The 17088-nt window shown below is 38.6% G+C and overlaps 1 protein-coding gene across 1 annotated transcript in view; it reads left to right on the plus strand.

Moving 5' to 3' along the window:
* Positions 1 to 8796: 8796 nt before the first annotated feature.
* Positions 8797 to 17088, plus strand: part of ERCC6L2 (ERCC excision repair 6 like 2) — a 149600-nt gene continuing 141308 nt past the window's right edge. Inside the window, exons 1-2 of the mRNA XM_052645131.1 lie at positions 8797 to 8878; positions 14206 to 14630. Of these exons, the coding sequence (XP_052501091.1) occupies positions 8797 to 8878; positions 14206 to 14630 (507 nt within the window). The remainder of the gene's footprint in view (positions 8879 to 14205; positions 14631 to 17088) is intronic.

A 17088-nucleotide genomic window follows, 5' to 3' on the forward strand; every position in this document is an offset into this window, starting at 1 on the left:
CCCCTGGAGAAGGAAATGGCAATCCACTCCAGTACTATTGCCTGGAAAATCCCATGGACAGAGGAGCTTGGTAGGTTACAGTCCATGGGGTCACAAAGAGTCAGACACGACTGAGCGACTTCATTCACTTCATAGTGTAGCAAACTATAAAATTCTAGGTTGAAAGTTATTTTCTCTTTGTACTATTCCATTGTCTCCTGGCTTCTTAGTCTTCTCCTTACTACAGAGAAGTCTTTTGCTATCAGCTAAATTGTCTTTCTTTTCTCTCTAGGTAATCTGTCTTTTCTAATGGCTGCTTTCAAGATTCTTTGTTACTGTCTTCTGTAATTTTACTTCAGTGTGTCTAACTTATTGCATATATATTTTTATATTGCACTCAATTCGTTGTGCTTCCTGAATCTGAGGATTTTAGCTATCATTTCTTTGAAAATTTTTGTTCTTCAATCTCACCTTTCAATACTTCTGAAAATCCAATTCTAACCTCCATTTTTCTTAAGCTTTTTTTTATACTTTACATCTACTTGACATTTTGTCCTCCATTTGGGGTCATTTCTTTAGATCTTACTATTTTCTATTTTGGCTTTTTCTATTAGAGCTTCTTTTTTGGGATATGTCCACTCTGCTTTTTAAAATTTTTATTTCAAAATATTTTTGAAGTATATGTGATTTAAAATGTTTCAGGTGTACAGCAGGGTGATTCAGGTCAAATTCTTTCCTATTATAGACTATTCAGTTCAGTTCAGTTTAGTCACTCAGTCGTGTCCGACTCTTTGCGACCCCATGAATCGCAGCACGCCAGGCCTCCCTGTCCATCACCAACTCCCGGAGTTCACTCAGACTCGCGTCCATTGAGTCAGTGATGCCATCCAGCCATCTCATCCTCAGTCATCCCCTTCTCCTCCTGCCCTCAATCCCTCCCAGCATCACTGTCTTTTCCAATGAGTCAACTCTTCGCATGAGGTGGCCAAAGTACTGGAGTTTCAGTTTTAGCATCATTCCTTCCAAAGAAATCCCAGGGTTGATCTCCTTCAGAATGGACTGGTTGGATCTCCTTGCAGTCCAAGGGACTCTCATGAGTCTTCTCCAACACCACAGTTCAAAAGCATCACTTCTTCAGCGCTCAGCCTTCTTCACAGTCCAACTCTCACATCCATACATGACTACTGGAAAAACCATAGCCTTGACTAGATGGACCTTTGTTGGCAAAGTAATGTCTCTGCTTTTGAATATGCTATCTAGGTTGGTCATAACTTTTCTTCCAAGGAGTAAGCGTCTTTTAATTTCATGGCTGCAGTCACCATCTGCAGTGATTTTGGAGCCCCCCAAAATAAAGTCTGACACTGCTTCCACTGTTTCCCCATCTATTTCCCATGGAGTGATGGGACCAGATGCCATGATCTTTGTTTTCTGAATGTTGAGCTTTAAGCCAACTTTTTCACTCTCCTCTTTCACTTTCATCAAGAGGCTTTTTAGTTCCTCTTCACTTTCTGCCATAAGGGTGGTGTCATCTGCATATCTGAGGTTATTGATATTTCTCCCAGCAATCTTGATTCCAGCTTGTGTTTCTTCCAGTCCAGCGTTTCTCATGATGTACTCTGTATATAAGTTGAATAAGCAGGGTGACAATATACAGCCTTGATGTAACCAGTCTGTTGTTCCATGTCCAGTTCTAACTGTTGCTTCCTGGTCTGCATACAGATTTCTAAAGAGGCAGATTAGGTGGTCTGGTATTCCCATCTCTTTCAGAATTTTCCACAGTTTTTTGCAATCCACACGGTCAAAGGCTTTGGCATAGTCAATAAAGCAGAAATAGACTATTAAAAGATACTAAATATAGTTCCTAGTGCTATATGGTATATTATGGTGTGTTTAATCTGATATGTAACTTACTAATGAGTTTTTAATGTCAATAACTAAAATTTTCACTTCCAAAAGTTCTAGTCCTCTAAAAAAATCTACTTGCTGTTGTTTGACACTATCTTTTTTCTTTCTCATGTTTTCAGTTTCATTTTTTAAAATATCAGCAAATTTTTTAATCTATATACACGTATACTTTTTGGCAATACTTCTAATAACTGAAATTACTAAGGGTCTATCTTTGTTGTATGTTTTCCCTACTGAATTTTGCCCATGGAAGTTCATTTCTGTGTTTTTCAGTTTGGAGATTATGAAGAGTTTTATAGGACTTTATCTTTGAGAATTTTGAGATTTAAAATGTTTTCTTTGAGAGAGGATATGCTATTTTCCTTTTACCAATCTGGATGTAATGAACCTGGCACTACATTATGCTATTACTGCACCTTGGGGTTTCCTAGATCATGCAGATTATGTGAATTCAAATCACAATCCATTTGGGGGATGATTGTGGTTTCAAAATGTCAGGAGACACACACACACACACACACACACACACACACACACACTTGTTTGGAGTCTGTGCCAAAAAAAATGTGTTCTTCATCCTCCCTGTTTTTTGCTCTCCAGTTTTCTTCTACTCTACCATTTCTTTGAGGATGTTACCTTTCAAGTTTTCAGATTTCAAATGAGAGTTTCAGTTTCATTTGGGGGCCTTGTCTTCTGTTATCACAAGACCGTTAAAACTCAGACTTTTTGGTAACTGAGATGGGTGAATGCCTCCATGACAACAGTGGCATAAGTGCCAGCTTAACAAGCTAGTTTTCACCTCCCTCCTTACTTTTGGCCTATAAGTGTTTTACATATTTTTTGCAAGGTCAGCTATGCATTTTGAGTATTTTTATAAAGTTATTTCAACATGAAGTTCCTTGTGTTTTGTTGCAGATTTGTTAGGCTTACTATGTGACATGTAATATAAAATATTACATGAAATTACATCACAGGATTTAATTTTTCAAATATAAAAATACCTTCTGTGAAAATTTTTATATACTTATTATACTGTAATAAATATCAGGAAACATATTCTCATCCTGATTTTGTTATTTCTATTTGTGACCTGGAACAAATATTCTAACTACTTTTTCTTTAAATTAGAGTGCAGGATCATGCGATCCCTAAGATTTGTTCAAGTTCTAATATTTAATGAGTCTATGAAGTAAAAACAGCATTGGTAAGGTTCAAGAGGTTATACTCATCACCTTCCTAACACTAACCCTCCATTCACTATGTATCTTTCATTATACCTGACTTAAAAAGCAAACTGTCCTTCTGTTGACCCAAGTGTTTTGTCTTTTAATGATAGTATATTTTAAAAAAAGACCTATCACATAAAATTTAACTTCTTCACCCATTTTAAAGTGTACAATTTGTGTTAAGTACAGTCATACAGTTGCATAATACTGACTTGTAAACTTAAAGGTTTAGGTTACTTATTGGCAAGTTCAAATGCTGTAAAGCAAGGTCTGATGTTGTAAGAACAATATTGCATAGAAACCGGGAATATTAGGTCCATGAATCAAGGCAAGTTGGAAGTGATCAAACAGATGGCAAGAGTGAACGTCGACATTTTAGGAATCAGCGAACTAAAAAGGACTGCAATGGGTGAATTTAACTCAGATGACGATTATATCAACTACTGTGGGCAAAAATCACTTAGCAGAAATGGAGTAGGCATCATAATAAAAAAAAGAGTCTGAAATGCAGGACTTGGAAGCAGTCCCAAAAACGACAGAATGATCTCTGTTCGTCTCCAAGGCAAACCATTCAATGTCACAATAATCCAAGCCTATGCCCCAACCAGTAACGCTGAAGAAGCTGAAGTTGAATGGTTCTATGAAGACCTACAAGACCTTTAAGAACGAACACCCAAAAAAGATGTCCTTTTCATTACAGGGGACTGGAATGCAAAAGTAGGAAGTCAAGAAATACCTGGAGTAATAGGCAAATTTGGCCTTGGAGTACAGAATGAAGCAGGACAAAGGCTAATAGAATTCTGCCAAGAGAACGCACTGGTCATAGCAAACACCCTCTTCCAACAACACAAGAGAAGACTCTACACATGGATATCACCAGATGGTCAACGCCAAAATCAGACTGATTGTATTCTTTGCAGCCAAAGATGGAGAAGCTCTATACAGTCAGCAAAAACAAGACCGGGAGCTGACTGTGGCTCAGATCATGAACTCCTTATTGCCAAATTCAGACTGAAATTGAAGAAAGTAGGGAAAACCACTAAACCATTCAGGTATGACCTAAATCAAATCGTTAACAAATATACAGTGGAAGTGTGAAACAGATTTAAGCGCCTAGATCTGATAGACAGAGTGCCTGATGAACTATGGATGGAGGTTCATGACATTGTACAGGAGGCAGTAATCAAGACCATCCCCAATAAAAAGAAATGCAAAAAAGCAGAATGGCTGTCTCGGGAAGCCTTACAAATAGCTGTAAAAAGAAGAGAAGCCAAAAGCAAAGGGGAAAAAGAAAGACATAGCATCTGAATGCAGAGTTCCAAAGAAGAGCAAGGAGAGATAAGAAAGCCTTCCTCAGTGATTAGTGCAAAGAAATAGAGGAAAACAACAGAATGGGAAAGACTACAGATCTCTTCAAGAAAATTAGAGGTACTAAGGGAACTTTTCATGCAAAGATGGGCTCAATAAAGGAGAGAAATGGTATGGACCTAACAGAATCAGAAGATATTAAGAAGAGGTGGTAAGAATACACAGAAGAATTGTACAAAAGAGATCTTCATGACCAAGATAATCACAATGGTGTGATCACTCACCTAGAGCCAGACATCCTGGAATGTGAAGTCAAGTGGGCCTTAGCAAGCATCACTATGAGCAAAGTTAGTGGAAGTGATGGAATTCCAGTTGAGCTATTTCAAATCCTGAAAGATGATGCTGTGAAAGTGCTACACTCAACATGCCAGCAAATTTGGAAAACTCAGCAGTGGCCACAGGACTGGAAAAGGTCAGTTTTCATTCCAATCCCAAAGAAAGGCAATGCTAAAGAATGCTCAAACTATCGCACAATTGCACTCATCTCACACGCTAGTAATGCTCAAAATTCTCCAAGCCAGGCTTCAACAATATGTGAACTGTCTGAACTGAACCGAAAATCAAGTAACTAGAACTCTTGAGACTCAATTTCTTGCATTGTCTTATATTTTCATACTGCTATGGTGAATGCGTGTCCTCTCAAAATTCAAATATCGAAATTCTAATGCCCAATGTGAGGTTTGGGAGATGAGTAGGTCATGAAATGGAGTTCTCATTAATAGGATTCATTTCAGTTCAGTTCAGTTGCTCAGTTGTGTCCAACTGTTTGTGACCCCATGAATTGCAGCATGCCAGGCCTCCCTGTCTATCACCAACTCCCAGAGTTTACCCAAACTCACATCCATCGAGTCAGTGATGCCATCCAGCCATCTCATCCTCTGTTGTCCCCTTCTCCTCCTGCCCCCAATCCCTCCCAGCATCAGGGTCTTTTCCAATGACTCAAGTCTTTGCATCAGGTGGCCAATGTATTGGAGTTTCAGCTTTAGCATCAGTCCTTCCAATGAATACCCAGGACTGATCTGCTTTAGGATGGACTGGTTGGATCTCCTTGCAGTCCAAGGGACTCTCAAGAGTCTTCTCCAACACCACAGTTCAAAAGCATCAATTCTTCAGCACTCAGCTTTCTTCACAGTCCAACTCTTACATCCATTCATGACCTTTGGAAAAACCATAGCCTTGACTAGATGGACCTTTGCTGGCAAAGTAATGTCTCTGCTTTTGAATATGCTATCTAGGTTGGTCATAACTTTCCTTCCAAGGAGCAAGTGTCTTATAATTTCATGGCTGCAATCACCATCTGCAGTGATTTTAGAGCCCCCCAAAATAAAGTTTGTCACTGTCTCCACTGTTTCCCTATCTATTTCCCATGAAGTGATGGGACCAGATGCCATGATGTTAGTTTTCTGAATGTTGAGCTTTAAGCCAACTTTTTCACTCTCCTCTTTCACTTTCATCAAGAGGCTTTTTAGTTCCTCTTTACTTTCTGCCATAAGGGTGGTGTCATCTGCATTAATAGGATTGCTGCTGCTACTGCTAAGTCGCATCAGTCATGTCTGACTCTGTGCGACCCCATATATGGCAGCCCAACAGGCTCCTCTTTCCCTGGGATTCTCCAGGCAAGAATACTGGAGTGGGTTGCCATTTTTAGTGCTCTTGAGAAAGAGATACCACAGAGCTCTGTAGTCCATTCCACCACGTGAGGACACAGCAAGAAGGGGCCAGCTATGAATAAAAGGGGGCCTTCACCAGAATAGAACCATGCTGACATCTTGATCTTTGGCTTTCCAGCCTCCAGAACTGTGAGAAATAAATGTCTGCTGTTTATAAGCTATCCAGTCTTCAGAATTTTGTCATAGCAACCAAAATAGACTAAAACATATACCTATTTTTTCTTGCACCTTTTTGCTGCTTAACTCACAATTTGGAGGTCACAATTTTGACTGAGTGGAAACATAAAGAAAGACTACTTTTTTGTAAAACATTATAAGGTTTAATCATCTTTCTCAAGGGTCTCTTTGATAGTCAAGTAATATTCTTTTGAAATGTCTATGCTACCATCATCTGTGTTTTTTCTCTTTTTGTAGTTTTTACATGCTTAATTTTGCTAGATATGACTTTGCCAACAGTTTTTACATGTGATGTAGCTATCCAATATCATTTATATTGACTTCAGGAATTCCTCAATGTTTTGCAAGTCTTTTAATTTCACTTTGCAGTGTCCTATTATCGTGTTGGATGTTTACAATATTAGCACCTAGACAAAGACATCACTGTAATGGGCTGAGACAAACACTATTGTTAAATGGGGAAAGGAATGTTTGAGGATGTCTAATTTTGTGAGGCATCTCATTCACTAAAACATATTTTTATGTCCTGATTATTTCTACTCCACCATGTATCATAACAATGGTGGTGAGATTAAATAAGAAATATTCAGAAATTGAAGTTCCCTTTGCTTCCATTGGTGAGGGACAGGGAGGCCTGGCATAGTACAGTCCATGGGGTTGCACAGAGCCGGACATGACTGAGCAACTGAACAACAAAAACAACTGCTTTCATTAGTCACAAGAGTATTCCATCAACCAGATGATCCCTTTCATTTAAATCAATATTTATTTCTAAAATTTTTGTTAAATCAGTGGACCTCTGGAAAAATACGACATTACATAACTAGTCATTTCAGTGGAGGGAAAACTCAAATGTCTTCTCTAATAGGTGTAGGACAAAAAAATAAGGTAGATTGGAATTTCCAAATGCTATTGATTTTAGGGACAAAATTTACAGAATTTAAGTAAAATAGATATATTTCATCAAGTCCAAGTTTTTTTCTACATTTTAAAATTTCTAATATCAAGATGCATGTAATGATAGTAATAAGTTTTGTTCAGCTGTACCTAGAAAATATGCCTTACAATTCGTGCTGTTTAAGTTAGAATCTAGTCTAAAATTCTAAGTAATAATGCATTATCAACTATTGGCCAAAATATTAAACTGAAGTAATTGCTATGCAGAATGCAACTTTCAAGTGGACAAATTCCATTGATAACAACAGTATATTGCAATACTATTCCTTACTAAATTCTTACGAGTAGGTATTGTTTTAGGTGTTGTATTTATTTTATTTAATTATTACAATAATCCTTTTTAGGTGGATCACTATTATGAGTCTGCTATGGGTGAGGACTTTGAAGCAGTGAGGATAAATGTCTAATCTCTGAACCATGTTTGAGGGCCATGTAACACATAGTTAACGGATGAATTAGATGTTTCTCTTCAATACAAAATTTCTACCTGCTGGTAAACAGAAACAAGTGCTATTCTAGATGAAGCATTTTATGAAAACATGCTGATTTTTAGTATCTGTCAAAAATAGATATCTATTTGCAGAGGAAATAGCCATAGTTTTCCTCATTAAGAAGCTGGGGTAGGCAGAATAATGATCTCCAAAGATGTTCATATCTTAATCCTATGGCAAAGGAATCTTACTGATGTGCTTGAGGGTATAGATCTCGATAAGGGAAGAGTATCCTGGATTACTGGAGGACCCAGTTTTATCGTATGAGCCCTTAAAACCAAATAATCTTTCCCAGCTGCACTTGGAGACGTGACTATGTCCTCCTGGAGGACGACATCGCAACCCACTCCAATATACTTGGTTAGAGAATCCCATGGACAAAGGAGCGCTGGGACGATGGTCTCCTGCTAGGCCGTCACCTTTCTTACCGGTCCTTAAAAGACCCTCAGCAGGTCCACGCCCACGGCCACCTTCCAGACTCTCCCTGCAGCCACAACAGCCGCACAAAGCGGGTAAACGATACCAACCCCCGCGCTACTTGCAACTATCGCGGATCTTTGTGTTGCACGCTTTCGAGAAGAAAGACGGCCGGAAAATCGCTCCGCCCCTGTAAACCAAGATTTTTGTTATCGTGAGATCCCGAGGACTGTACCGGAGCCAGTTCTCGCGGGATTTTCCGAGTTCGGGTTAGAAGCTACGCCGGGCTGCAAAGGGAGGCCTAACAGTGAGAGGGAGGGCAAAGGGTCGAGTAGCCAGCCTGTTGTCTGCCCCCGCCGGCGGAGCGCCAGGCTAGTAGGTGAGCGCTGCCTTGCCAGCTTCCATAGCGTCCTCCGGCTCTGCCGCTGTCGCAGAGGCCACCGTCCCTTCTGCCTGGACCCCATCAGGCTCCACCTTTGCTCCCGCCGTGCCGTGACGTCGAGCTCCAGGGGAGGGCGATGTACCGAGGGTGGCGGAAGGTGGAGTTTGCCACCCTCCGCCTGCCCGCCTCCTCCTGGCGGTCCTCTGCCGCCCGTGGGGTGTTAAATGCAACCTGGCTGCCAAGCCCTTCCCCCTGGCCAGATGGATCAGTCTACCCCGAAGCCCCGCGCGGAAACCAACGGCAAAGGTATAAGCTCCGAGCTCGCCTCTCTGCCCAGACACCTGTCTTGACTGTGTAGGATTGGACCTGTTCATGCCAGTTCCCTTGGGGTCGGGGTTTTACTCTGTGGCCTCTGTGAGTGACAGATGGAGATAGTGTACCCCCTCTAGAGCTGGGACTAGTTCTTTGTGATTCAGTGATGAGAAACTCTGAAGTCAGACTGCCCTTGGATCTAGTGCGGGCTCTGACAGTTATTTGCTGAGCAACTTTGCGTAGTTTGCTCATCTGTAAAATTGAAATCATTGCTGAGTTCAATCAAGTTGAGTTCTTTTGACTATTAATTGAGATGGTGTCATGCAAAGCACTTAACGTGACCCAGTGTCTGGCTCATAGTAAACACTAAGTAAATGTTTGGTATTTTTATTCTCTGTTGTATGCCTCAGTCCTTAGTGAATGGTAGGTTCATTATTAAGTGGTGAATATAGAGGGAGATTAGTTCAGTTTATTACACAAAGAGCTTTATATGTGATTTATTGAGTCAGGGTCACCTTTAATGGGTCACTAAGAGTGGTTTAGGGAGAACATGGTTATTTGCCACAAGTCATATGGAATGTCCTCTTGCCCCCAAATTAATAGTTTTCATTATTAATAGTGATATAACAAAAACTTACAGATATTGAATGAATGCTTGTTCTGTGCCTAGAAATATGCTGATTGTTTACATGTTTTCTTTTGAGGAAGATACTGATCTGATTAAATAGATGAGGAATATAGAACCAATCTTCAGAGACTTTTGAGTAACAAGCCTCAGGTCTGAAGACTAGAAATTGATGACACTATCACTCAGGGACCACAAATACAAATATCTTTAGAAACCTGGCAGGTAAAATAAGTAGATGAAGTTGCTGAGTGGAGATTATAGTAACTGGGATGTTCATATCTCATTTAAAAGGGGGCAGGGCTACTCATACTTCAGCCTCCTGATGTGAAGAACTGAATCATCGGAAAAGACCCTGATGCTGGGAAAGGTGGAGGGCAGGAGGAAAATGGGATGACAGAGGATGAGATGGTTGGATGGCATCACTGACTTGATGGACATAAGCTTGAACAAGCTCCAGGAGTTGGTGATGGACAGAGAAGTCTGGCGTGCTACACAGTCCATGGGATCACAGAGAGTCGGGCACAACTGAGCAACTGAACTGAACTGAGGGCTGCTCAGTTCCAAGGAATTGTTCATTCATGAGTGTACTGGTACAGCATGGTAGCTACAAGTTCAGATAGCTTGATTCACATCCAGGCTCTGACTTTCCAGCTGTGGCTGTGGTTAACCTTTATCTGTTTCACCATTTATAAAAGGGAACTAATAATAGTATTTACATGAAGTAGTGAACGTAGGGAAGTAGGGTTGTTGTAAGGCTTAAATGAACTACTATGTATAAATTGCATGTGTGGCACACATAAACCTCAAAATGTTAGCTCTACATAAATATTTGTTAATCTGATAAGTATTTGAGTTTCAGACATTGTCCTCAGTGTCCAGAATATGGCAGTGTACACAAATTGTCTCTACTCTGGGGAACTGAAGTAGATAACCAATAACAGATAATTCAATTTTTTTCTGAAAATGGAATCAAGCAGGGTAAAGGGAGAGTGGCAGGGAGTGCTATGTTAAATTGAGTGATCAGAGAAGATATTTCTGCTGCTGCTGCTGCTAAGTCGCTTCAGTCATGTCTGACTCTGTGAGACCCCATAGACGGCAGCCCACCAAGTTCCCCTGTCCCTGGGATTCTTCAGGCAAGAACACTGGGTTGGGTTGCCATTTCCTTCTCCAGTGCGTGAAAGTGAAAAGTGAAAGTGAAGTCGCTCAGTGGTGTCTGACTCTTTGTGACCCCATGGACTACAGCCTATGAGGCTCCTCCATCCATGGGATTTTCCAGGCAAGAGTACTGGAGTGGGGTGGCATCGCCTTCTCCAAGATACCTCTGAGGAGATGCCATTTGAGCAGAACCCTGAATGAAGTGAGAGAATCAGTCACATTGGGATTTAGGGAGAGGGTTGGTGGAAGGAACAGAAATCTCAGGGACCGAAGATGGGAGTATGCTTGTCATGGTTGAAGAACAGCTAGAAGGCAAGTTTGGGATGAAATCAGGAGAAAGGGAGGAAATGAAGTTAAAGCAGACACAGGGACCAGATTGTAAGGAGCCTTACCCCCCATTCAGTCCAAAAAGAAATCGTCCTAATTTAAACTATGTGTTCTGGACTTTGAATGCTGAGAGATACTGCCCTAGATCAAACTTAACTGAATCTCCTTAGTTCTACAAGTTACCCAAACTCAGAAACCAAATTTTAATAGATTTCTATAGATTGTTGTGTGAAGCCCATGAGGTTTTTGCACCTGCTATATGTACCCCCCGACTGACATTCTCTGCCTAGATTTCCTTCCTTTTTAAACTGTTCTTTAGTCCCTCTTTCTTACAGCACTCTTAAAGCAACAATTTCACATGTGTGAACTTTTTAGTATTTGTCTCTCTCACTAGATAACAAGGTTCTATGAGGTTCGGAATGTGTTTTTGTTAATATATTCAGCACGTTTATTGAATGCCTACTGTGTGCTGGCCCTGGGGATAAAATTTTGAACAATACAGACATTTTTTTCGGAAAAGATACTATTCTCTAGTGAAAGATTTTTAAAAGGTAAACATGATAATTAAACATTGTGATATGTGCTATACAGGCAGTAAAATACTCAGGTACAGAATAGTGGGGTACTTTAAATAAGATGATCAGAAACAAAATCTATGAGGCGATGACATAACAATAAGTGAGAGAAGACCTGCCTAGTATGCTGAGTCAAGGGGAATATTGATAGATTTTAAGTTGGAGAGGTAAGTAGGGGGAAATGATACAGGGTCACGTAGACCATAGTAAGGAGCTTGGAGTTTATTCTTTCTGTAGTGGGTAATTATTAAAAGATTTTAAATTAAAGATTTACTAATAAATATTTTTAAGTAGTTGATATCGCAGCTATGTGGAAAATGGATTGTAGGGGGAGATAATGTCAGTGGAGAGAATGGGTAAAGAATGGAGTCTAGAGCAGTAATTTAGGAGAAAGCCAGACGTTGACACATTAAAGTCAGAACCAAATTCAGCCCGACAGTTTTTTTTTGTAGATAAAGTTTTATTGGAGCACAGCCATATCCATTTGATTATGTGTCTGTAGCTACTTTTGTGTTACAAAGGCAAGCAACAATAAAACCTGCAAAATCTAAAATAATAAACAGCTAAAATCTGACTCTACAGAAAAAGTTTGCCAGTAGTTATTTTGAAGAGTTGGTGGCATGGAGGAAAGTGATGGCTTTTTTTTTTTTTTTTGAAGTAGAACCACCAGGACATTCTGATGGATTGAATGTAGGGAGTAATATCAGAAGAGGAATAAGGACTGACTAAAGGTTTTCATGTGAAGAGTTGACTCATTGGAAAAGACTTTGGTGCTGGGAGGGATTGGGGGCAGGAGGAGAAGGGGACGACAGGATGAGATGGCTGGATGGCATCACTGACTCGATGGACGTGAGTCTGAGTGAACTCCGGGAGTTGGTGATGGACAGGGAGGCCTGGTGTGCTGTGATTCATGGGGTCGCAAAGAGTCGGACACGACTGAGCGACTGAACTGAACTGAAAGGTTTTCTACCTTGAAATGTTGGCTAGACAGTGATTCCTTTTAATGAAATTGGGAAAGACTAGTTTCAAGCAAGGTTTAATGACTATCATTTTTGACATTTTTCTTCTTCATTTTTATACTCATAGTGTGGTACAGTATCTGGTGAATAGCTGGTTTTAAATCATATACATTGATAATAAGTTAATGAATTAAAGCTCTAAAAAATTACAAGGCATATGCTGGATAGGCAGACAAATCGTATGAAACAAGTAATGTGTTAAGACTTACCTTAAGGCTTAACATAGGTTTTAAGGTTCAGATAGTACTGTTATGAAAATAGGGTCCATTGACTTATCTCTGTACAGTGAATTGGAGTGTTAGTTTCACATTAGAATGTTTTTAGAAGAGTGTAATAATTCTCAAAGAGTTTGAAAGCAAAATTAGAGTGGAAGAACAGATTTTCTTTGCTGTGCTTCTGATTGTTGTATAGAAACAACTTTATCAAAGTTAGAATACTGGTGTTACTTTTGAGGAACAACTGATGAGGAACAGCATAATGAGCTATTCTTACTGGAGAATATAGACATACTAGTTATAATCATGAATGTTATAAAAGCCTAATTCAGAATCATTAGAAAGACCCGGGGAAACTACCAATGATCATATGATCTCTGTGAGAAATGTGTGGAAAAAATAATTCCTAGTATTCTTACAATTGTAGCCATACAATTCCTCTGGAATTCTTGTTACATGAAATACCATTAGGAAAATTATTTTTACTTAATTCCCTCTATTTGGTACCTTTTAATTGTACCAATATTATACTCTGTAGAGGCTTCCCTCCCCACTCCATAGTACTGTATTTTCTGAATACAAAATAAAATAGCTGTACAGTTAAGCACAGAATGAATTCATACATAGAAGTCAGACTTTTCAAAGGATAGTGAAATGATAGCAGAAGGAGATCTTAGAATTCATCTCGTTTTTAAGAACCTCAGCTTTTAAAAACCTCGAATGGAAAAAGCTGTGATAAAGCTGGTGCATGTCACTCTGCTGTTGAACTGGGGATTCCCTTGATTAGCTGTATACAGCTTCAAGGAACGTTTTAGAATCAGCAGTATTGACAGTGAGACAAAATAGCTTTGTTCAGAAAAAGGACATGGAATAACTAAAAAAGCAGACAGAAGAATCACAAAAATATAGCTTTTCAGAGGACTTTAGCTTACCTATTACCAAGTCCTATTCACAGTTATTCTGCCATATGTATGAATGTTATACATAATGTTCATGAGTCATCAGGTGATTCTTAGTGGTTCTTAATCCTGGCTGTGCATCAGAATCACCTTTTGAATTTAACAATAATAACCAACCACAATAATAAAACCAAATGCCCATGAGTCATTTGCCCACAATAATAAAACCAAATGCCCATGACCCATATCAACCTAATCAGCATAAATAGATTAAGCATGTATGGGGAGATTATGACACATAGTCAGGGTGAGAAAAACTGGAAATAAATTATATCCCCTTTATTATGATAATATACTTTAGGAAGATACCTATGATTTGTCTTGTTTCAGATTTTGGGAAGGGTATTTATGTGAGGAATATTTTTTTCTCATAGAAGTGGATAAATGAGGTGTTACTTTAAAAGTTAGATTTGGAAAGTTTATTTTCTCCTTTATTATTATAGATATATGGCATCCAGGAGAACGATGTCTTGCCCCTTCTCCAGATAATGAAAAACTTTGTGAAGCAAGCATAAAATCTATCACAGTGGATGAAAATGGGAAGTCATTTGCAGTCATCTTATATTCAGATTTTCAAGAAAGGAGAGTACCTCTTAAAAGGCTTCAAGAAGTAAAATCTGTTAAAGATTGCTCCAGGAATTTTATATTTGATGATGAAGATTTGGAAAAACCTTATTTCCCAGACCGAAAATTTCCATCGTCAGCTGTTCCTTTTCAACTATCTGAAAATGGAGACTCCATTCCTTATACTATCAATAGGTATTTAAGAGACTACCAAAGGGAGGGAGCCCAGTTTCTCTATGGACACTTCATCCAAGGAAGGGGGTGTATTCTTGGTGATGACATGGGACTTGGAAAAACTGTACAGGTATTTATTTACTTTATAATTAAAATTTAATAAAGTCATGCATATATGTCATGTGTATTACATACATGAATGGATACCATCTGCAAATTTCTGTATCCCAGAACTTATTATAATTATTTTGTGTGTGTGTTTGTCTCACACAGTACTTAAGGATGGTGTTTAGTCAATTTTTTAACCTCAGTACTTACTTAGTACTATGAAATACGTTATTTAAAGTAATGTTTTAGTATAATTTGACTTGTTTTTACCTTTGATAATGTTAATACTAAGATAGTATTTATATTTAGATTAATTTAACTTTCTTAATGATACCTTATGGAAGGAAAGTATTCTGACATTTGTTAAGCTACACAGCATGGTTCAATTTTCTGCAGGCCTTTTGTACATATTGTTTGGAGTTTATCATAGCAGAGGTTTCTTAGTCTAGGATCTCTGGGCCACTAGGAATTCAGTTGGTGGACTTTAGAGAGGCCTCTTGTTTCTCTAAAATATGTACCAGAATTAGCACATGAATATACTTTTCTTCAGATAGGCTTATGTTAGGTATCTATTGCTGTATAATGAATTATTAAAGATATAGCAGCTTGAAACAATACACATCATGTTACAGTTCTGTGGATCAGGAATCTGGGTACCATTTAGCTGGGTCTTTTGGCTGAGTTTCTCTTAAGGCCATAGTTATTTCAAAGTTGGACTAGGGAGGATTCACTTCCTATCTCGCGTGGCTGTTGCAGGGCTCAGTTCCTTGTGTGTTGTTAGACTGAGGCCAGTGTTTCTGCATGAGCTATTAGCAAAGCCCTCCCTTGGTTGCTTGCCAACTGGGCCATAGTGGGCATGAAATATAGTCATGGATACCAAGAGGTGGGAATTTTGGGGAGCCTTGTCAGAAGCTGTATACCACAAAGGTGAGTAATTCAGAAGGATTAGAGTTCTGAATCTAGACTTTATACTAAACAGTCACTCTGAATTTTCAGGAGTGTTTGTCTAGTGTGTGATTAAGTCTTTTTGTGTTTCCTTCTTTACAACTGAATTTAAGCTATTTTTTCTTCATGACACTTCCATTGTTAGCGGAGTTCAGAGGTATGTGAAAAATTAAATTAACTTTTACTTTCAAATTAACAGTTGAGAATACCAAATAATGGCTATGTTTAAAGTTCTGGTGTAAAAAGTTAGGGTAAAATTAAGTCCCTCAGTAATCATAGTGTATTACTTTTAGCCATACTCTATTTTCCTTTAATCTCAGACAATGCACATAGTTTGAGACTTGCACATTGAAGGTGTTAAGTAGTTGCTTGTGGAATAAATGAATTTACTTTCTCAGGAGAATAGGTTCAAAGAATAAAGAAAAGAGCCTTTGGGAAACTACCAGCTGTGACCGATATGCTGATGACTACTAGAGGAAAATAAATAATAATTCCTCTGTGACTGTCTTTACATATACTTTTACTGTTTTTCCCATGCTAGAATGTTCTTTCCAACATGATTTTGACTAGTCAATGCCTGGCCATCTTCAATGTCAGAAACATGAGGTGCTACATCTGCTATGTGAAGATGGTATTATGCGTTTGAGCAGCAGAGGAAAGATAACATTTTTCAAACTGTAAAAATTGTCTTTGAATCTTTGATTTTATATTCGTTGATATTATAAAAAATGTCATTGCTATACATTTTCAAAATATAGGTATAGGAAACCTCAACCCTGAGACAAATGGTGGGATTGCTGATAATTACAGCTTTCTTTGGTTATTATCAATACCATTTTTTGCATAATATGACCTTTAGTTGATTCAAAAGCTATACAACAATTTAAAACTTCTTTAGATCATAAGTCATGTTGTTCCCTCAAGAACATAGTAATGAAGAAAATAATCATATTTTCTTTATTTTCATTCATGGAGAAAATGCCATAGTACCCAATGTGAAAGGTTAATTAACCTCCAGAGCCACAAAGCTTTTAAAGCAGAAACAAAAATGTCCCAGCATTTTGAAGGTAAATTGCTTTTCTTATTTTGGCATGTATTAATAGTCTAGATTTTAGGAACAGAACTTCGTAACGCTAAATGGGCTAGGTTCCCTTTCAAAATAACACACTGTTGTTTCTGTTGTTGTTTAAACCAAGCAAAAATTATCGTACTTTGTGAAGTATGATTCCAAAATACTCTCTTGCCTTTTTATCTCCCAGGAAGATGAAAAATAAGGAATGTAGGTTTTAAAAAATTATATAAGAAATAGGTAATTTTTGCTATGCTTTCTGTTGGTCTGAGAGAATGTTTGTTGCCTTATTGCCCCATGTCTGATTTATGCTGTGTATCATGAGTGTGTGTGAGAAAAAATAGACTATGATAACGTTTGCCTGACAGAGTTTCAGAGGAATGTCTGTAAAAACAAAGCTTTTCCAGAGTGATGCATCATTTCTGAAATGCAGTTTTTCCCCCTTTTCTATTCTGTAGGTGGCTGA

This window comes from Budorcas taxicolor, chromosome 8 (genome assembly GCF_023091745.1).
Source record: "Budorcas taxicolor isolate Tak-1 chromosome 8, Takin1.1, whole genome shotgun sequence".
Classification (NCBI taxonomy): domain Eukaryota; kingdom Metazoa; phylum Chordata; class Mammalia; order Artiodactyla; family Bovidae; genus Budorcas; species Budorcas taxicolor.